Source organism: Orbicella faveolata, unplaced genomic scaffold (assembly GCF_042242905.1).
Source record: "Orbicella faveolata isolate gen_17 unplaced genomic scaffold, um_ofav_v1 contig_4, whole genome shotgun sequence".
Classification (NCBI taxonomy): domain Eukaryota; kingdom Metazoa; phylum Cnidaria; class Anthozoa; order Scleractinia; family Merulinidae; genus Orbicella; species Orbicella faveolata.
Genome location: NW_028301569.1, coordinates 4,575,001 through 4,597,812, shown reverse-complemented (window position 1 = coordinate 4,597,812; position 22,812 = coordinate 4,575,001). Strand labels below are relative to the sequence as shown.

General features: G+C 37.5%; 4 protein-coding genes across 4 annotated transcripts; all 4 read right to left on the bottom strand.

The window, feature by feature from the left end:
- Positions 1-3,140: 3,140 nt before the first annotated feature.
- LOC149101126 (beta-4C adrenergic receptor-like) lies at positions 3,141-4,853 on the bottom strand. Its single transcript, XM_089276230.1, has one exon. The coding sequence runs from the start codon at positions 4,851-4,853 to the stop codon at positions 3,786-3,788; it is 1,068 nt and encodes a 355-aa protein (XP_089132356.1). The 3' UTR covers positions 3,141-3,785.
- Positions 4,854-9,013: 4,160 nt separating this feature from the next.
- Positions 9,014-10,133, bottom strand: LOC149101125 (adenosine receptor A3-like). The gene has a single exon (XM_089276330.1). It carries the CDS (start codon positions 9,998-10,000, stop codon positions 9,086-9,088), a length of 915 nt encoding a protein of 304 aa, XP_089132456.1. The 5' UTR covers positions 10,001-10,133; the 3' UTR covers positions 9,014-9,085.
- A 3,632-nt stretch (positions 10,134-13,765) lies between these two features.
- On the bottom strand, positions 13,766-16,254 carry LOC149101124 (beta-1 adrenergic receptor-like). Its single transcript, XM_089276515.1, has one exon. The coding sequence runs from the start codon at positions 15,597-15,599 to the stop codon at positions 14,526-14,528; it is 1,074 nt and encodes a 357-aa protein (XP_089132641.1). The 5' UTR covers positions 15,600-16,254; the 3' UTR covers positions 13,766-14,525.
- A 2,930-nt stretch (positions 16,255-19,184) lies between these two features.
- LOC149101123 (adenosine receptor A3-like) lies at positions 19,185-20,108 on the bottom strand. Its single transcript, XM_089276278.1, has one exon. It carries the CDS (start codon positions 20,106-20,108, stop codon positions 19,191-19,193), a length of 918 nt encoding a protein of 305 aa, XP_089132404.1. The 3' UTR covers positions 19,185-19,190.
- Positions 20,109-22,812: the final 2,704 nt, after the last annotated feature.

Sequence of the window (22,812 nt, the reverse complement as noted above, 5' to 3'; positions counted from 1 at the left end):
GCGTCCAGTTCTCTCACGATTCTATCCGCGCACGCGTTCAACGATCGAATGAAAATACGAGAAAATAAAGGGCTGTGAACAGTCTACTGTACAGGCGGCTGGCGTTTTCTTGTTTATAGTGTTAAGAATTTGTGATACATCATCTGTATTTTTGACATTTTTTGTAATTTGCAGCCTTGTAATGGCTTCTCATGGTTTCTTCGACATTTGGTAGATAAGAAGAGATGACAGATATTTTTGTGTTTATACGCAGTTATTTATTTATTTTTTACTGTATATGTTAACATTGGTCAGTATCCCATCTTATTACGCGTATTTTTTAATCTTCGCGTCAATGTTAAAACCTTCGTTTTTTTCAGCGGTAATCGTCGCGTCTAATTCAATTTCTTCGAAATTACCCACAGGTGGGCTCAATTCTTCTTGGGACACAGATCCTTTGAAATATCAGCGGTGAGTTCTCGACCTCTTTCATATTTTTCATGATTGTGTTTATGGTGTTCTTTTCCATTAGGCTTTTCTTGTACCAAACGCTTGAAACTGGTTTGTCCATGACAAGGTAAAACGGACCGATTTTCTTCATTTCGCTTGGTCGCTTCTCCAGACATCGTTTGAACAACATGACGGGGCACCTTTCCTCGTTCTCTGTGGCAAACATTTTGGGGTGACTAGTCTGATTTACACTGTCTCGTCTTAGTTGGACCTTCGGCAAAAGTTAGAAATTCGTTTCCTTCGTCGTCGCGTTGTAAAGTGAAATCTTCAACTTTCATTTGGTGGTGTTCTTGTCGCCCTCGTAGGCCAAAGTGCTGATGAGTAGGCAGCCACCACTTGGTGTTAAGTAAAGCTCGTGGAGTTCCTCCTTCAAGCTGGCGGTTCTGCCAGAGAACTTCTTCCTCTTCTTTTGTCGACGTCAAACTTCTGGATCGGTTTGGTCGCTTTCCTTTGCCTTGTTCTCGCAGTCTCCTGGCCTTCCCTTCCAGGACTCTCTGGAGTTAAGAAACTCCCTATCTCGGATGATGGACTTTGAATAGGCTTTTGATTTTAGATGTCTCTCAAGTGATGCTTGCATTACTTTCCGGCAGTCGGGCTCGTAGTCATCCCGGTTTATTTTTTTCGTAACTCGGCATAAAACTGCGACAGTGCTTGGTCGAGGACATTGCTCTCGTGCTATCATAATTTTGCTTGGAAGTTTCTTTCATTTGCCCACTTTTTGAAAACGTTTTTCCAGTACTCCGTACTTTTCTTCGTGTTGTCATTCTTCGAGATATTCCTCGTCAACTATCTCGAAACGAGACGTCATTGTTACAGAAAATGCTTTAGCAACAACTTGTCGATAGCATAAGCAGTTGCTAGGCAACCTGAGGGCCAATCGTGAGCGAATAATTTTGCCCTCTTCACAAGCAAAATTAAGAAAAAATACCCTCTTCACTGACCAATCAGCATTCAGTAATTTTGCCCTCTATGTTATTTGGGTACAAATCGTTTAGGTGGGTAGGAAGTTGTGTTCGCAGACGACGCCCCATTAGTTTATTTGGTTGCAAATTCGCAAAAGGAATCTGCACTTCATTTTATTGGGGCTAATTGTCAGATATTATCAGGTCTGGAATTCCGTGGATGGCAAAGAGTTCCTTGAGTGCTTGAATGACAACTCTGAATGTCTCATTGCGAAGTTCCTTTATTTCAAACCACCTGGAGTAATAGTCTAATACAACAAGGTAGTCTTTCCCTTTCAACCTCAACAGATCGGTTGCAATCCTTTCCCATGAACCGGATGGAAAGGGGGTTGACATAAGGGGTTCTTCAGGCGTTGGTTGATTTACAAACAAATGTATTCCAGGGTGCAAGCGTGTTTTCCCCCCTGGCATAAATTTCTTTGTAAAAATTGGCAAGTTAGGAGTCCCACTTTTTTTATGAGTTTGCAACGGATTCTAATACAACTTCACATGATTGTTAAATTTGGCATCATAGATCAAGCGGTGCGGTTTTTTTGTTGTCTGAATAAAACAATCGGAAAAGCGTGCATTCGGTGCATTTACCAAAATTTAGTGATTTGAATTTCTGTGTGACATCTACCCACCACAGGTGTCTTTGTTTTCCAAACAGGAAACAATGATGCTTTCTTTTATTTTGTTGCATTTAAAAATCCGTGTTACCGTGAAGTTTTGGGTCCATCCGATATAACTGAAAAAAGAAAACCTTGTTTAATGCTATGTTCACTGATTCATGTTGCTTTCGTTGGCGAGAGATGATTCCCGTTTCTGTTGAGCAATCCAGACGGCTTGCAACAAACTGGTTGAAAAATTTCCTCTTCCAGGACTTTGTTTCTTCTGCCTTTAGTTTTAGACTCAAAGCGTCCGCCAGTTTCTTCAAAGTGAACGAGATCAACTTCCAGCCAACTTTAGCGGCTACGCTTCGTCGGTAAAAAGCTTTAATGAAAATACTTTTTTAGTGCCGACTGAGTATTTACGGAATACTAATTACATCGGCAGTTACACGAAATATTATTTCTGAGCCTCGTCTAGCTCTGTCTGCAGCGCAGTTTTAGTAATTTACTTCTTTTGAAAAAAATTGCAAGCTTCATATAACACGAAAATGGAATCAGCTCAAATAAAATATAACGAGATTATCTTTTTTATTTCGGTTGTTTCCGTTAAACAGCTGATTGTGTCAATTAGCTCAAGGATGGTTCAGGTCATAAGGTTCAAACAAGATGTTCCACGGAACGAAAAGTTAATGATAAATAAATATTCAAGTTGCAATTTGAAAAGCTTTACTGAAAAGACTTTCTGAGTGTCCGGTGAGTTTTGACAGAATACTATTTACATCAGCAGTTACACGATATATTATTTGTTAACTCTAGTCTACTCTTTCTGTAGTTTTTATTTAATAGTGTTAGTAATTTGCTTTTTTTAGCAAAGAAAATTGCAAGCTATAAACTAAATATGTGCGTATCTTTCTTTATTCTGGCTATATTTGCCGTTAACGTTAACCAGTTGTGAGACTGTGTACATCAGCTGTTGAGAAAAAAATATATACATTTCTTACACCCTTTAGCGCAGAAAATAAAGAGCTAACGAAGTTTGTCGTGATCACTGCATAATATTTGGGTTTTTTTTTTTTTTTTTACTTCTTTTCCCTATGCCGTTCGAGTATATGGGATTTTCCTATTTCGATTTTGAAATAATCATACCTTTGTACTGAGAAATGTAATTGTTGTGGTGTAATAAATAGAGAAAAAGAAAACAAAAAAGGAGAAATTCTGAACTTTCCAACAAAATCCTGCAGTTTGAGAAATCGGGGTAAAATTACAAAATTATTTTTGAAAATATTCTTATTTAATTTTTTTGGATGTAAAGAATAGATTCACGCTTTCTCCCATGTTGCTCCGTGATGATAAATTCACATGCGTTTGATTTTGAAATAATTACTTTTCATTCAGTAAAATGATAATCGTGTTGTCCACGATAGAGGAAGAGTAAATTATGGGATTAAACTGACACTATTCACATCCTTCTAAAGTGGGATATCTGGCTATTTAGTTCTTCTTTTAGCTTGCTTTAGTATAATATTTTTCTATTTTTCTGTCTACCCCGTAGAAATGAACTAAATGAAAAAAACAAAAAAAACAAAAAAACAAACCTCATCAGAACTAAACAAGGACAACAAATTTAAAACATTCAAAGTTCAATAAATTTTCAAACATTAGGAAAGCAAGTTTCATTTATTTTTCACATATATACGGGTGTCTGCATGGTCTAATCCATTTTTTCGTAAATGTTCTGTTTTCATCATAGAGGTGTTTCTTCACATCCACCATGCGGCTCTGTCTGCCTTGTCGGCTCGTGTTCATCGATCAGTGGCTGAGTTCTTTGTCCTGCAATAACATTACCGTTCACTTCAATCTGTCTTGGTCCGATTTTGCTTTTAAGCTCCTCAGCTTTTGCAATAGTTTTTCGTGACAACAACTGAATCACGGCTACGCGAAAGTTTCTTAATCTAACAGCGTAAATCAACGGATTAAACAACGAATTCAGTATTGGCAATAAAGTAATAACATAAAACGCAATAACCTTTATATTGGAAGGGATTCTTTCACTGAAAGAGATCAGAATAAAAGCAGCGATATTTGATGGAATATAACACAGGGAAATAACAAGCAGTACAATAAGAGTCGTGTAAAAAGCTTTCTTTTTCTTGAGTAACTTCTCCCTAGCTTCTAAAGAAACTTGGTTAGCAGCAATTTGATTTCTATTGCGACGGACTTCTTTGTATACAGAGACATTGAAATAAATGGGGACAATGATAAGAAGCGTCCCAGAAACTATCAGAATTGCTCTGTGCGAAACGTCTGCGCTGATAAGGATGATGGCTGCCGCCCACGCCAGAGCAGACGCCATGATGATGCGAACTTCAGTGACCTGGGTCTCGTGTGTGAAGGGGTGTTTTATCGCAACATAACGCTCGGCGCTCATCAAAATTAAGTGGTTAAATGAAGCGCGTAAACATATTAATGTGACGCAGTTTGATAGCTCGTTTACAGTACAAAACATGATGTCACCTCTGAGAAGTAAACTTTCGTTTGCGATAGATAGAGGTTGAAGAACCAGTCCTACTGTAAGGTCAGTTGTGGATAAGCAGGCGAGTGCTATGTTAGATTTGGTGCGAAGCTGTGGTTTGGTTTTCACTGCAACTATCACCAGGATGTTGAGCAAAATTATGAAAGGACAAGTGACAGCGTTCACGACCATTCTGACGATGAACACAGCGCGTACATCAGGAGAAATGTTTGCGAGATTTGGAAGGTGAAGGCAAAAAGTAGAACTTGAGAAAGTAGTGTTGATGGTAGTGTGATTCATCACTGCTCGATCCTGACTGGTCAACGCTTTTTCACTTTGCGTTTTTGAGATGGGTTTCTTGCGTTTTGCACTTTGCTTGCTAGTTTCCTTGATGATTCGTGTAAAAGTGGAATTGCTTTTGATTGTATCATTTCGCTTAGTTAAAAAAATAATAATAATACTTTAATCACCTGTTCACATTTTAATAAACTAATTTGCATCATTTCATTAGCAAACTATAGTTGGCCAATTTTTAATCGTCAGTACACGTAAGCAAAATATATGATGCACTGGGAGAAAGAGATCTTTGATAGAAAGTATTCAGTTGATATATAACATTGGAGAATTTTGAACCGCTAAGTGCATTGAGTCGAGGAAACGGTAATTTGCAATATTTGGTCGTACTTTTGTTGTTCTTAACACGTTAAGCATTTTTCCTACCTCAGTTTCTGTGTTAAGAGTTTATTTTTTTATTTTTTATTTTTTAATTTATTTGCAATAACACAAGGGAGACCAATGCTTACTTACAATACTAACTCTATTTACATTATATTGCTCTAATTATCTACACTATTTAAATTACAATAACTAAACGACTTACATTACTAACAAATACAGTTACACGACTTAAGAGTTGTGTTAAGAGTTTAAGTAATGGCAATAAAATATCTGAAATATTCTTGCGTTTAGCATGCAAGATTTTGTGATTAAAATTCTGTCTGACATCTCGCCGCCACAAGTGTCTTTGTTTTCCAAATAGGAAATATTCTTGTTGTTTTCTTGCATTTTCTTGTAATGATAAAAATCTGTTTCGCCTTTGCGTTCATCCGATATACAGAACTTGTTTAACTACTGTATGTGTTCAGTAATGTTACTTATTTTCGCGAGAGATGATTGTTGTTTCTGTTGGAGTCATCTTAACAGCTTGCAATGAATTGGTTGTAAATTTTATTTTCTAGAACTTAGTTCTAGCGTAAGCTATTTTTTGCCGTTAGTTTCAGAATTGATGTACCCTCTATATTTTTGCGTGAATGGCTTAGGCCGCCGAGACGCAGTCAGTCAGAAAACAGAGTCCATTTCCAGCCTTTTTAGTGGCTACGTTTGGTCAACAAAAAATGATTCCAGTGATGATAAAATTCAAACAATAGTTTAAACCCAAAGAAAATTTAATGACATATACATATTCAAGTTGAAGTTTTATTACGGAAGAGACTTTTTGTGTGTTTTGTGACTAATTTTGCAAGTAGTTACATGGAAGTTCCCCGTCTGTTCTCTCTGCAGTTTTGAGTTAACAGTAGTGCAATGTTAAAATTGTATTGGTAGGTTGTCTTCTATTTAGTTTTTTTCCTTGCAAAAGATGCAAGCTCTTGATAAAATAGGATGAAAATGGAATCAACTCAAATCAAATATAATTAGCATATTTACCTATCTTTTTAATTCGTGCTATAATCCGTCAAACAGCTGTGAAATGAGCACTCTTTCCCAGGCATTGGACCGTCAACTTGCTAGACAGGGTAATCCATCTTCCCTGGGTACCCTGTCTACTAGCCCGAGGCACCTTTCCAGGCGACCTTTCCTTTTTTCCTTATAAACTGTTCGTGCCGGATTACCCGGCTAACCGAGGTGTGAAGACCACGAAAGTGGCTGTATATTCCAAGGCGGTATTTAATGCTGCCTATGGTGGCAATTAGCGGAGTGCAAAATAATAGCCTTAGACATTGAAGAGCGGCCGCTAGCGGAACCCACCTCAGCTTCTTTATTGATCTCTATTTACAGTGTTTACATTAGTCAGTATTATAAATATAAAAAGAGGAGTAGTTTTTACATATGGAATAAACTAAAATCAAATATAATTAGCGGAATTTTTAAATCCTGTTATTTTCCGTCAAACAGCTGCAAGCAGAGAGCTTTCTCCCAGGGTTAAGAGGAAAAACTACTCGTCTCATAAAACTCATAATATAAAATGAATAAAACTAAACAAATAACTAAATGTAACTGCACCAATGTAACGCTGTTCCTACAACAAGATAACAGCAGGACAAATAACAAAGTTTTCCAGGATCGTTGTATAATTTTATAATTATAGTTATTTGTAGTTTTTTTTTTCTTTTATTCGCACGCCTTTTTCTCTTGCCGATTATTAGAATTTCTTGCCTTCTGGATTTTGAAATATTTACCTTTCTGCAGAAAAATGAAATTTTTGAAATTCACGCAGAAAAAAAAGAAAAGAAAGAAAATTATCAGGTTGAAAAGTGACCTGAAATTACTATGTAAAGCCTTAAATAATAAGAGGCTATTTTTTCCTTTTGTTTCCTAGAACTTTCTTTTTCAAAATTGTGCTACATTGTTGTCTGAACCTACTCTAATATATAGATTTAGGCCAGCCTAAATGCGTAGCTCCTGGGCCGGGTTGTTCAGAGCCCAATTAAGCCAACCCAGGAAAAAAAAAAAAAGATTTTTGATTGGAGTTTTGTAACTTCGCGGTGAGGTTTTCTATATGTTGTTGAGTTTTAATAATCACCATATACACAAAACAAAGCAGCAAAAAACATTTGTATAGAAGAAAAAAATTATCATTCGGTTAACTTTCAATCCTGGGTTAGCGTTCACCGCCTTTCGAACAATCCTGCCTTGTTTTCAACAAGTCAACCTGACATGAGCCCGGGATCCAATCGAAAACCAGCGCTTGGTCAGCAGTCAACTTAAAAAAAAACACTTGACCTCGATGAACTGTAAATTTGAGCCCGCGATATGGTTACGCGATACTGGTCAGAGGATACCTTGTTTTGAAAGGTGTCAATTGGTCATAACATGGATGTCCAATATCAAAGAAGTACACGGTAAACCAATGATGCATGTCTTAAACTAAAGACAGGAAAATTGCTACTGTTAGAACTTATTAAAAGCAAAGAAAATTTTACCACCAGTTTCTTTCAAGCTGTTAGGACGCCTTGAACAGAAACGACCAACGTTTCGCGCAAAAGTAAGCAACATTATTGAATATAATATTAAGCAAGTTTTGTTAGTCGGATGAACGTAAAACTTCAAAGGTAACACAGATTTTTTTAAAAAACAAATTGCAACAAAACAACACGATTATTTCCTGTTTGCAAAACAATGACGCGTACTTGTGATGCCAAGATGTAATTAGAAAGAACTTTGAATCATTAAATCTTGGTAAAAACATGAATATATTAGACATTTCATTGCCATTATATTACTTAAGAGCGTGTTCACGAAAAAACCGGGCGGAACCAGGCAGGGGCGCAAAATTGCGTGTAATTGACATGTATGCAGTAGAAATTACTTGCTTCCATTCTATTTTACAACTGAAAACGTAAATTAAGGGAGCTTTTGAGTTAAATCTTCTGCTGCAGTATTTATATCGAAAAAGTGAGAATGCCTCAAGATATAGCTGCGAAAATTGACAGAAGTGTCTCAAGAGTTTCTTCTCGCCAAATTTTTATTCGTAATCGATAGGAAAATGCTTAGCTAGGTATTTCTTGTTGATTTCGAGTTAGGTTAAGACAGAAAAACTGCTTTTGTGCTTCAGTGAATGTTCATGAAATGGCCATAAATCTTAAAGCTCTACGTAAACAGTACCCCACAGTGGCGGATCTAGGTGACGGTCCCGGGGATCAGGGGCCCCCTTTTATTTTTAGTAAAAAAAAAAAACAAAATCGCAGAAGGAAGAAAAGCCGGGAGGGCAAGCAACCCTCTCTATCCATGTAACAATAATGTGTATTTGGTTTTTCCCATTGCAGATATTTGCCATTAGTTAAAGGCTATTAACAACACTACGAAGTATGCACCTTACTTTGGATGAGGCCACCGAGAGAAATCAAATTGCCTAGTTCAAATAAATATCTGTGCTTTTAGACTGATAGTTGCAAAACGTGATCCAGTGAATTTCATTTTTACATGGCTTTTCTAGTTGTAGAAATACTAAACCAAAGGTGGCTAATCAACTATACATAAATTAGTGTCAATTGGCCATTTTTGCAGGGGGTCCCCCTAACTTGAACGAAATAAGATATTTTGACCTATTTTTTTGCCACAATCAGTAACTTACCAAACCCAACATCTGAGTGTGCCAAGTTTGAGCGAAATCAGTGATTTGAGCTGTATCAACTGCTGCCTGGTTTTCTCATAGACACACTCTTAAGAGGAGAGCTACATGCTTTGTTTTTATTTTTACGGATGTTAATTGAGTTGATGCCAAGAAGAGCTAGGGCTTCGCGTCCATGAAAGAGTTAACAGGAGAAACAATTCAACTGCCTGATCGTGTTAATCACTGCTTGTTTCACTTCTTTCATCTTCCAACAGTACAGGAATGGATTCAGAGTGGAGTTAAGTAAAAGAAGAGTTATTGGGGCATGCAGTGCGAAAACTAGGGGTTTATAAATAACTAATATGGCCATCACTACAAGAAATGGAAGATAACAAGCCAGTAATGTTATTTGCACCCACCATGCACTGGACACTGTCTTTCTGTATCGCGCAATGTTCAGTGGAGTTTCTCCTCCATTCTGTTGTCCTTGATAAACATGCTGTTGTACTTGAGCTTGTTGATGGCGAAGTATTCGGTAGATTTTCATGTAACAGCTGCTTGACGCTATTATACACAGGATTACTTCTATAGCAAAGATGCCAGAGCCATAAAGAGGGATGTAAAGAACTATGACGGCCTTCGCAGTGTTTGAAAGCCAAATTATAACCGTAAGGACGCATACTCTCCTCAAAGAAACCACCTGTCTGTACCGAATCCCCAACTTCAGGGCGAGAAGTCTGTCAACACTTATTGCAGTCAGAGTCATCAAGGATACTCCACAGAAAAAAGGACTTGTCGTATTGAAAAGGAATAAAGAATAATAACAGTGTTTGGAATGCTCAGCGGACAATAAAACGTTAACGTAAAGAGGCTGTACAACCAGACCCACACAGAGATCGGTGATCGCAAGGCAGCCTAACAACAGTTTTGATGGTGGATGAAGAGATGACACTTTTGGAATGACAGCGATGATCAGAACATTTCCCAGAAACGCTACGATGGAAAGAAGAATATTAATTGCTGAAAAAATGATCTTTGGCTTTGATTCGGTAAGAGTCGTCAAGCAATAAAACTCTCCAATTGTAGTTTGGTTAATAATTTCAGTTAAGTTCAACATTTTGTCCTTGACAACGATTGTTATACTGTTTTCTTGCTGGTTTAACAAAAGTGTTGTGAGAATCCTCTGTCCAAATGTAACTTTGCCACTCGAGATTCCTTTGCCTCTTTGCTATTGCTCAGTCGTATAAGTCTCGTGATACCGTTTTAGATGGTTTTGTTTTTCGCTGAAAGAAAAGAAAATATAATAAGCTGCAGCAAAAGTTTTCCAGCTCCTATTAATTTCACCATTTCCGTCCTTAAAAGTGTTGCTCCTAGGTAGCTTTGGCCAGAATTAACGATTTTTTAACCTTGAGCAGATGTTCCCACCGTCGATCTATTGTTTCATCGAGTTAGTCAGACGCTTTTCATAATGATAAGAATCAAAAGTAAACTGCAGAAAGCCTGATAGTTCTGTTCTGTTTTTCTTGAGGCTTTCTGAAACGATTAATTACTACTCTTATATTTATATGCCTAAACCTTAATAAGTTGTTTTGTGCGATGACTGGCAGGTGGTGGTTGATAAAGTTGGCGTGCATCGATCAGTACGAAATATCAAATCATTGAAACGTTTCTATTTATCGCTTATTCAGAGTTGAATTTGGCAATGGGAAAACAATGTTACATCTCAAGCAAGGCCAAGACATTGTATTTGTCAGTAATCAAGTGACCGATATTAAAGCTTTAGCTATACTGGCTACGCAGATCATAACAAGTGAGTTGCGCATGAAAGACATTTGGCTTGAGCGAATGCATTTGTGCAAGTTACCTTGAAAATATTCCAAAATGTCAAGCGTAAACTAAGATTGTTCCCATGGTTGAATTCTACCGGTTCTTCAGCAATGACCTCCTGTATCATTAAGAAATCTTGAATCTGAATGCTCTAACTACTGTGCATGATTTATTTAGACCAAGTTCGTTCTTTTAATTTAGAATGCTCTAAACGATAGCCTGCTGTTATGCCAACGAGGTTTAGGCTTTGATGTTACGTTTCTATTTTCATGCAAAATTTTCAGTCAAATTAGATGATATTAGCTTCCGGTAAAGATCAAAAGCTAATCTTTGTTTTCAGAAGTTCGGAATTTGAAAGGAGAAAATGGTAGTTTTCACTTAATTTCTTGAAATACTTTCCCTGAGTGCTTCAGTGGTATTTATTTTGTTAATTAGATGGAAATTCAGATCTAATTTCACCTATCAGCTTGGTCTACTTTTATCATGATGAAACCGGTACACAAGCTATAATCCTTTTTAACAGCAGTATCGCACCTGCCAGTAGAGGAAATGAAACTTGATACTTGCATCAACATTTTTTTAACCAAACAAAATGTACTCGGAAAACTATAGTGAGATGAATGATTTTTACCTCTTGACTTATGCATATAATAACTTCTTGTGTTCTGCTAGACCCAATAGTTAAGGAAACCGGCATTGAATACCATTATTCAAATTGTTATCAGATAAAATCTTATCCCATTTCTCAGCTATCAGAATGTTTGTTTTCAAAAAAGGGTCATTTCGCTGCTGACAATTACTCGCAATGTTCACCAATTCTCCGCTATCACTAAAACCGCCGTATTTTCTTGGTTGCTTGGTTATTTAATAAACGCTGGATTAAAATTGCGGTATTCTGCACGAGACAAACTGTTAAGTAATAGTAATTGGACCGAGTGGAGTACAATTCAGGGAGTAATCGCGCGAGTAATTTCAAAATCGGACGAGCGCGAAGCGCAAAGTCGATTTGAAATTACGAGGACGATTACTCCCTGAATTGCCCGAAACGGGGTCCAATTACTAATTAATCGTATCTATAACAAAATTTGGAAATTAAATGTGTTTTTAGAGAACTTGTTTTGAGCGAAAACGTCTCTAAAGCTTTTCAAAAGTTTTGAAAACTGTAGGAAACAGTGGGAAGAAAGCAGTTAAAGCGCGCGCGTAATTGACGTGCGAATCACGTGGGTATTTAATTAAAGGCATCTAATTACGTAAAGTTCAAATTGGAAACCTGTAATTAGACACCCAGGTAATCGCGCGCCGATTACGTGACTGATAGGCGTGTGGGGAACCAATCACGATCGTGAATTTTGTCATAGATACGATTATTCCAAAAACGCTTCGAGTGAGTGATGGTGTCCTTAACTGCTTTTTAGCTTGCTTTTCCCTTATCTTCCAGCAACAAAGAAATGGATTCACTGATCGAGTTTAACAAAAATTGAGAGAATTTTACTGCCTAAGCGATATCAGGAGATAGCGTGCGAGTTACATTGAATTCTGTTGGTAAGAAATTTGGTCATTAAATTGTTGTGGATAAAAGACGTCATGTGCCTGTTAGGCTTTAATCACTAAATCTCTCACTAACAGAAAACATGGCGGCCAACTACAACCATAAGGACTGCAGGCTCCCATAATAAATCAAATCACACTTCATGTACAGCAAATCCACAGCTACTTTGACAATGTTATGACGAAGTTCATTATCAATAACAGGACAGACACATGAAAAATTGACGTCAATTTGCTAAATAGACCATTTTACAGTTGTCTGCTCAGTGACCTGGCCTTTGAATGAGTGCGAAGCTGCAGGTGACCTTGTTTTGGGAAAAACCTCCATGCTTTTGTTGTGTAAATCAAGCTGTTTTTATGCTAACTAGTTGGCATGTAAATGAGAAGAGCAGAGAAATCTGCACGGTCACCTCCAGCTTCGCTTGCATTTATAGTCTAGGTAACTAAACTAAGCACACAACGGTAACCTTGCCTATTGCTCGATCTACCCTCTTCATTGACCAACCAGCATTCAGTAATTTTGATCTCTATGTTATTAGGGCACAAATTGTTTGGGTGGGTAGGCAGTTGTGTTCGCGGGCGACGCCCCATGAGTTTATTTGGTTGCAAACTCGTGAGAGGAATCTGCACTTTACGTGGGGCCAATTACATATATTATCAGGTCTGGAATTCCGTGGATGGCATAGAGTTCCTTGAGTGCGTGAATAACAACTCTGGATGTTTCAGTGCCATCTTCACTAATTTCAAATCACCTGGAGTAATAGTCTATGACAAGGAGGTAGACTTTCCCTATAAACTCCAACAGATCGGTTGCAATAATTACTAAATTTGGCATCAGAAATCGAGTAGTACGGTTTTTGTTTTGTTGTTGCTGTTTGAATAGAAAAGAAAAAAATGCGAAAAGCGTGCATTCGGTGCATTTACCAAAATTTTGTGATTTAAATTTCTGTGTGACATCTACCCATCACAAGTGTCATTGTTTTCTAATAGGAAACAATCATGCATTCTTTCATTTTGTAGTATTTAACAAACTGTGTTACCTTTGAAGTTTTGAATCCATCAGACATAAAAACACCGTGTTTAAATTTAATGCTATGTTCACTGATCATGTTGCTTACGTTGGTAAGAAATGATTGCCGTTTCTGTTGCTGCCATCCAGACAACTTGCACGAAACTGGTTGAAAAATGTTCTTCTCCAGGACTTGGTTCCTTCTGCCTTTAGTTTTAAAATTAATAAAAGTGTCCGCCATTTTCTTCAAAGTGAGCGAGATCAACTTCTAGCCAACTTTAGCGTCTAGGCTTCGTCAGTAAAAAGCTTTACTGAAAATGCTTTTTGAGTGCCGATTGAATTTTTGCGGAATACTAATTACATCGGCAGTTACACGAAGTATTATTTCTTAGCCCTCGTCTGCTCTGTCTGCAGTTTTAGCAATTTGCTTTTTTTGGAAAAAAAAATTGCAAGCTGAAGATAACATGAAAATGGAATCAGCTCAAATAAAATACGAGATTATCTTTTTTATTTCGGTTGTTTCCGCTAAACAGCAGTGAGATTGTGTCAATTAGCTAAAGGATGGTTCAGATAATAAGATTCAAACAAGAGGTTCCACGGAACGAAAAGTTAATGGTAAATAAATATTCAAGTTGCAATTTGAAAAGCTTTGCTGAAAAGATTTTCTGAGTGTCCGGTGAGTTTTGACGAAATACTATTTACATCGGCAGTTACACGAGAAATTATTTCTTAACTACTCTAATCTGCTCTCTCTGCAGTTTTTATTTAATAGTGTTAGTAATCCTCTTTTTTCAGGAAAGATAATTGCAAGCTAAATATGAGCGTATCTTTTTTATTCCGGTTATTTTCCGTAAACCAGCTGTGAGACTGTGTACATCAGCTGTTGAGAAAAAAATATGAACATTACTTACGCCCTTTAGCGTAGAAAATAAACAGCTAACGAAGTTTGTCTTGATCACAGAATAATATTCGTTTTTCTTTTTTGTTGTACTGCTTTTTCCTATGGCGTTCGGGTGTGGGATTTCCCGGTTTCGATTTTGGAATAATTATACTTTTGTACTGAGAAATGTAATTGTTGTAGTGTAATCAATTGAGAAAAACAAAATCGTCTCATCAGAATTAAAGAAGGACAACAACTTTAAAACTTTCAAAGTTCAACAAATTTTCAAACATTGGAATAGCAGGCTGCTGTTTGTTTTGCACAAATAAAGGGGTGTCTGCATTTTCTAATCCACTTTGCGTAAATGTTTTGCTTTTATCATAGAGGTATTTCTTTACATCCACCATGCGGCTCTGCCTGCCTTGTCGGCTCGTGCTCATCGTTGAACGGCTGAGTTCTTTGTTCTGCATTAACATTACCGTTGACTCCAATCTGCCTTGGTCCAACGATTTTGCTTTCAAGTTCCTCAGCTTCTGCAACAGTTTTTCGTGACAACAACTGAATCAAGGCTACGCGAAAATCTCTTAATCTAACAGCGTAAATTAAAGGATTAAACAACGAATTCAAAACTGGCAATAAAGTAATAACATAAGACGCAGTAACCTTTATATTGGAAGGGATTCTTTCCTTGAAAGAGACCAGAATAACAGCAGAGACATGTGAAGGAATATAGCACAGGGAAATAACAAGAAGTACAATCACAGTCGTGTAAAAAGCTTTCCTTTTCTTGAGTAACTTTTCCCTGGCTTCTAAAGAAACTTGGTTAGCAACAATTTGTTTTTTGTTGCGACGGACTTCTTTGTATACAGAGACATTGAAGTAAATGTGAAGAATGATTAGTAGCGTTTCAGAAACCATTGGAATTGCTGTTTGCAAAAGGTCTGCGCTGAAAAGGATGATGGCTGCAGCCCACGCCAGAGCAGACGCCATGATGATGCGAACTTCAGTGACCTGGGTCTCGTGTGTGAAGGGGTGTTTTATCGCAACATAACGCTCGGCGCTCATCAAAATTAAGTGGTTAAATGAAGCCCGTAAACATATTAATGTGACGCTGTTTGATAACCCGTTTATGGTACAAAACATGATGTCACCTCTGAGAAGTAAACTTAATTCGTTTGCAATAGACAACGGTTGAAGAACTAGTCCAACTCCGAGGTCAGTTGTTGATAAGCAGGCGAGTGCTATGTTAGATTTGGTGCGAAGCTGTGGGTTGGTTTTCACTGCAACTATCACCAGGATGTTGAGCAAAATTATGAAAGGACAGGTGAGAGCGTTGGCGACCATTCTGGCGATGAACACAGCGCGTACATCAGGAGAAATGTTTGCGAGATTTCGAAGATAAAGGCAGAAAGTAGAACTAGAGAAAGCAGTGTTGCTCGTAGTGTTGTTCATCTTTGCTCAATCCTGACTCGTCAAGGCTTCTTCACTTTGCGTTGCTGAGATGGTTTTCTTGCGTTTTGCGCTTTGCTTCCTAGTTTCCTTGAAGATTCGTATAAAAGTGGAATTGCACGCTTTTGATTGTATCATTTCCCTTAGTTTGAAAACAAATTACTTTAATCACCTGTCTACAATTTAATGAACTAATTTGCATCATTTCATTAGCAAACTATAGTTAAGTGCTTGGCAATTTTTAATCTTCAGTACACGTAAGCTAAATTTATGAGGCACTGTTAAAAAGATCTTCAATAAAAAGTAATCAGTAGATATATAACATTGGAGAATTTTGAACCGCTAAGTGCATTGAGCAAGCGGTGATTTGCAATGTTTGGTCGTTCCCTTATTGCTCTTAACACGTTAAGCATTTTTCCTACCTCGGTTTCTGTACTAAGAGTTTAAGTAATGGCAATAAAATATCTGAAATATTCATGCGTTTACCATGCAAAATTTTGTGATTTAAAATTCTGTCTGACATCTCGCCGCCACAAGTGTCGCTGCTTTCCAAATACAAAATATTCTTCTTGTTTTGTTTCATTTTCTTGTAATGTTAAAAATCTGTGTTACCTTTGCAGTTCCTACGATACACAGAACTTGTTTAATACTACTATATGTTACCTTTAATGATGTTGCTTCTTTTCGCGAGAGGTGATGGTCGTATTGAGAGGTGATTGTCGTATCTGTTGGAGTCATCCTAACAGGGTGCAAGAAACTGTTTATAAAATTTTATTTTCCAGAACTTAGTTCTAGCGTTAGCTATTTTTTTGGGCGTTAGTTTTAGAATTAATGTGTCCTCCATAAGTGTGTATCGTTTAGGCCGGGACGCAGTCGGTCAGAAAACAGGGTTAATTTCCAGCCATGTTTAGTGGCTACGTTTGGTAAATAAAGAATGATTCTAGTGATAAAATTCAAACAAAAGTTTAAACCAAAAAGAAATTTAGTGGCTTATACATATTCAAGGTGCAGTTTTAAAGCTTTACTGAAGAGAATTTTTTAAGTGTCCGGTGACTTTTAACTGAACACTAATTTTGCCAAAAGTTACACGGAAATTTTCTCGTCTGTCCTCTCTGCAGTTCTCAGCTAACAGTAGTGCAATGTCAAAACTGTATTGGTAGGTTGTTTTTTTATTAGTTGTTTTTCTTGAAAAAGTTACAAGCTGTAGATAAAGTAGAATGAAAATGGAACCAACTCAAATCAAATATAATCAGCATATTTACTTATTTTTTAATTAGTGTTATTATCCGTCAAGCAGCTGTGAGATGAGCACTCTCTCCCAGGTATTGGAGCCTTTACATGCTAGAGAGGGTAATGCATCTTCCCTGGGCACCCTGTCTACTTGCCCGAGGCATCCCTCTAGGCGACCTTTCCTTTTCTCCTTATAAACGGTTCGTGCCGTATTGCCAGGCTAACCGAGGTTTAAAAGACCGCGAAAGCAGCGTTATATTCCGAGGCAGTTTTGGTGGCAATTAGCGGAGTGCGAAATAATAGCCTTAGACATTGAAGAGCGGCCGCTAGCGGAACCCAACTCAACTTCTTCATTGTTCTCTATTTACAGTGTTTACATTAGTCAGTATTATAAATATAAAAAGAGGAGTAGTTTTTACATATGGAATAAACTAAAATCGTGTTTATTTTCTTCACTAAGGAGGTATATAAAATATATTTACTTAAACCATCCTTTAGCTAATTGACACACTCACAGCTGTTTAACGGAATATAGAAGATACTCTCATTAGATTTTATTTGAGCTGATTCCATTTTCATTTTATCTATAGCTTGCAATTTTTTTGTTTTTTCCAAAAGAAGCAAATTGCTAAAACTGCCGACAGAGCAGACGAGGGCAAAGAAATAATATTTCGTGTAACTGCCGATGTAGTTAGTATTCCATAAAAACTCAGCCGACGCTCAAAGACTATTTTCAATAAAGCTTTTTATTGACCAAGCGTAGCCGCTGAAGATAGCCGGAAATTGATCTTGTTCTCTTTGAAGACTGCGTGTTGGTTTTGGCGCCGACAAAGTAGGATTAGCGGACACTTAAATTCTTAAACTAAAGACAGGAAAATTGCTACTGTTGGAACTTATTGAAAGAAAAGAAAATTTTACCACCAGTTTCCTTCAAGCTGAACAGAAACGACCAACAGTTTCGTGCAAATGTAAGCAACATTATTGAATATAATATTAGACAAATTTTGTTCGTCGGATGAACATAAAACTTCAAAGGTAGCACAGATTTTTTTTTTTTAAAAAACAAAAAAAGAAAAGAAAAGCAAATGCATCAAAACAACATGATTTTCTCCTGTTTGCAAAGCAATGACACATGTGGTGCCAAGATATTAGAAAGAATTTTGAATCATTAAATCTTGGTAATCTTGCCATTATATTACTTAAGAGCGTGTCCATGAGAAAACCAGGCAGGTCCAGGCAGGGGCGCAAAATTGCGTGTAAGTGACATGTATGTAGTAGTTATTCCTTGCTTCCATTCTATTTTACGCCTAAAAAAAAATAAGCTGAGCGAGCTTGTAAGTTGAATCTTCTGCTGCAGTATTTATATCGACAAAGTGAGAATGCCTCAAGATATAGCTCCGAAAATATTTGAAAGAAGTTTCTCAAGTGCTTCTTTTCGCCGAAGTTGTACTCGTAATCGATAGGAAAATGCTTAGCTAGGTATTTCTAGTTGATTTGGAGTTGCGTAAGACAAAAAAACAGCTTTTGTGTTTTAGTGAATGTTCATGAAATGGCCCTTAATCGTAAAGTTCTATGTAAACAGTACCCCACACTGGCGGATCTAGGGGAAGGGCCCGGGGGCCCTCCACCCCTCCCCCTTATTTTCGGTAAAAAAAAAAAAAAAAAAAAAAAAAAAAATAGCAGAAGGAAGAAAAGCCGGCAGGGTAAGGATTCCCCCCCCCCCTCCCCGTCCCCTTCCCCTTCCTTAGCTCAAGGTCTGGATCCGCCTCTGCCCCAGCACAGAAAAACATACTGAAGTCCCCAGCTTTTTTGAGAACTTTGTTGATGCTCACACTACCCATGTTAGAATAATGTGTATTTGGCTTTGCCCATTGCAGATATTTGCCATTACTTAAAGGCTATTCACAACACCACGAAGTATGCACCTTACTTAAGATGAGGCCACCGAGAGAAATCAAATTGCCTAGTTCAAATAAACATCTGTGCGCTTAGACTGATAGTTGTAGAACGTTATCCTGTAAATTTCATTTTTACATGGCTTTTCTGGTTGTAGAAATACTAAACCAAAGATGGCTAGTCATATATGCAAAAATTAGTGTCACATTGCCATTTTTGCCGGGGCTCTCCCTTACTTGAACAAAATGAAACATTTTGATCTATTTTTTTGCCACAATCATTTAATAACCAAAGTCAACATTTGGGCCAAGTTTGAGCGAATTCGGTGATTTGAGCCGTATTACCTTCTGCCTGGTTTCCTCATGGACACACTGTTAAGTGGAGAGCCACATGCTTTGTAGGTTTATTTTGACGGATGATCATTGAGTTGATGTCAAGAAGAGCTAGGGCTTCGTATCCATGAAAGAATTAACAGGAGAAACAATTCAACTGCTTGATCGTGTTCATCACTGCCTGTTTCACTTCTTTCATCTTCCAACAGTACAGAAATGGATTAAGAGTGGAGTTTAGTAAAAGAAGAGTTAATGTGGCATGCTGTGCGAGAATTAGAGCGGGTTTATAAATAACTAATATCGCCATCACTACACCGAATGGAAGATAACAAGCCACTAATGTTACTTGCACCCACAATGCACTGGCTACTGTCTTTCTGTATCGTGCAATATTCAATGGAGTTTCTCCTCCATTCTGTTGTCCTTGATGAACATGCTGTTGTACTTGAGCTTGTTGATGGCGAAGTATCCGGTAGATTTTCATGTAACAGCTGCTTGAGGCTATCATACACAGGATTACTTCTGAAGCAAAGATGCCCAAGCCATAGAAAGGTATGTAAAGAAATATTACGGCATTCGCAGTGTTTGAAAGCCAAATTATGACCGCAAGGACCCATACTCTCCTCAAAGAAACCACCTGTCTGTACCGAATCCCCAACTTAAGGGCGAGAAGTCTGTCAACACTTATTGCAGTCAGAGTCATTAAGGATACTCCACAGAAAAATGAACTTGTAGCATCGAAAAGGAGTGTAGAATAATAACAATGTTTGGAATGCTCAGCGGACAATAAATCGTTAACGTAAAGAGGCTGTACAACCAGACCCACACAGAGATCTGTGCTCGCAAGGCAACCTAACAACAGTTTTGATGGCGGATGAAGAGATGACACTTTTGGAAGAACAGCGATGATCAGAACATTTCCCAAAAACGCGGTGATGGAAAGAAAAATATTAATTGCTGAAAAAATGATCTTTGGCTTTGGTTTGGTGAAAGTCGTCGAGCAATAAATCTCTTCAATTGTAGTTTGGTTAATAATTTCAGTTAAGTTTAACATTTTGTTCTTGACAACAATTGTTATACTGTCTTCTTCTTGAAAATCCTCTGTCCAAATATAAATTTTGCTTCTTGAGATTCCTTTGCGTCTTTGCTCTTCCTTAGTCGTTTAAGTCTCGTGAGACCATTTTAGGGTTTTGGTTTTCGCTGAAAGAAAAAAAAAATAAAATAAGCTGCAGCAAAGTTTTGCCATCTTCTATTAATTTCGCCATTGTCGTCCATAAAAGTTGCTGCTAGGTAGCTTTGGCGAGAATTAGTGACCTTTTATCTTTGAGCAGATGTTTCCACCCTACATTGAGTTGGTTAGATGCTTTTCATGATGATACGAATCAAAAGTAAATTGCGGAAAGCCTGTCAGTGATGTTTTTCTCGAAGCTTTCCAAAACGTTTAATTACTACTCGGATATTTATATGCCTAGCCTAAACCTTAATAAGTTTTTTTTTTGTGCGATCACTGGCAGGTCGTGAGAGACAAATTGAAGTTGGCGTGCATGGATCAGCACAAATCATTGAAACGTTTCGCTTATTCAGAGTTAAATTTAGTAACAGGAAAGTAATGATACATCTCAAGCAAGGCCAAGACATTGTATTTGTCCGGCAGTAATCCAATGACGGAAATTATAGCCTCAGCTATACCGCGCAGAAAATAACAAGTCAGCTGCGCCATTTAAAACCACTTTGGCTTGAACGAATTTGCATGTTTAATTACCTTTAAAACAGTCCAAGCTGTTTAGCGTAAACTATTCTTCCCAGGCCTGGGTTGAATCTCCCGGTTCAGCGATGACCTCCTGTGTCCTTGATGTTAGAAATAAATTTTAAACTTTAAAACCTTCAAACGGTAAGGAAATCTTGAATCTGAACGCTCAAACTACTGTGCATGATTTATTCAGACCAATTTCGTTCTTTCAATTGAAAATGCTATGAGCGATACCCGGCTGTTATGCCAACGAGGTTTAGGCTTCTATGTAACGTTTCTATTTTCATGTAAATTTTCAGTCAAATTAGATGATATTAGCTTCCAGTAAAGATCGAAACGAATCTTTTTCTTTTTTTTTTTTCTTACTGAAATTCAGAATTCGAAAGGAGAAAATGATAGTTTTGATTGAATTTCTTAAATACTTTATCTAAGCGCTTCGGTAGTGCTCGTGTCATTATTAAGATGGAAATTCAGATTCGATTTCAGTCATCTGCTTGATCTTCTTTTATCATGGCGAAACCGATACACAAACTATAATCCTTTATGACAGCAGTAACTGCTCACAATTACTTACAATGTTCACCAATTTTCAGCTGCCACTAAAACCCCATCCAGACTGTATTTTTTGGTTGCTTGGTTATATAACAAATGCTGGATTAAAACTGCAGTACGTACTCTGCACGAGACAAGCTGTAAACGATACTGGTACATGTAGAGAAATTAAGTAAATAAATAACGTGTTGCGAAAATTTAATAGCTGTTTTGATTTACTTATGCATATCGACATATGCGACATTTTTTTTTCTTTACTTCTGAAAAGTGTCACTCCGAACTTTGTACGAAGCATGTTTGGTGTTTCTTTGAGTGGCATTTTCTTTGATTATATTTATTTCTTCTTCAGAGCGCAAGGCGGCCATTTTGAAAATTATAGTCGGAGGTGAATATTTCACAAATAGATTCCATGTTGCCATGCTTTTGACCAGTATTAGTGTAAATCTACTAGTGTCCCATCACGAATACTGCTCTGTGATTGGCTTCGCGTAGCAGTGTGCGCTTGTCAAAAAAATGACGGCCGCTTCTTGGCATTTTCGAATTGTCTGTGAAGAGGATTTAGATGGAGTTTTGAACGACTTGTAGATTTATACTTAAACAATTCGATTATTCCCTCTCGATTTCTATGCGTGATAGAAATCTCGTGCTCCTAATCTAATTGCTTAATAGATCACAGATGACGTCAAAATGTGGTAAGAACAAAAAAGTGGCACACGAGGCGATAGCCGAGTGTGTCACTGATGTTGTTACCACATTTTGACGTCTTCTGTGATCTATTACTGAACAGACGCACGGCAACATGGAATCTATTTCTTTTGTATAATAAAGAAACAAACTACTACAGAAAAGCCTTTTTAACTCGTGAATTGCGCATGCGCAACACGAGTTATCGTGATTTGTGGGAAAATGCGTCGCTCGCTCGATCGGCTGTAAACATTTTGCAAATGAGGTACGCTCGCGGCTTACTGTTAAATTGCTGTACATCTTTAATTGAAATAAGCTGTTTTAAAGGTCTAAATTAAAAGATATAAGTTAAAGAAGATTCGGCCACCGAAAATGAGAACATCGAGGATCGTAAAATCGATGAGCAGCACAAGTTTTCACTGGATGCGGACTTCGTATGGATTTTACAGAAACGGAAGTCGTTGAAGTACGGTTACGGTATGGTAACTGCGCATATAGCGAGCGAAATGATATAAACACAGAACATTAATTTATTGTATGGCTAAAAACAACGAAAAAAAAAAGGAAAAAAAAAATAACGAGTCACCTTCTACCCCCAGTCGATCGCGGAACCTTTCGAACCGCAATCTTGTCCACTACCCTCTGTGCTACGTGAACATTACCCGAGATTTAAGGAGGAAACAAACATGAGAATTAATTAAACCATTGATCTAGAGGTTAATTTGTCCTTCACCGAGCAACTGTCAGTGAGTACATTTGGCATTCGTGGATT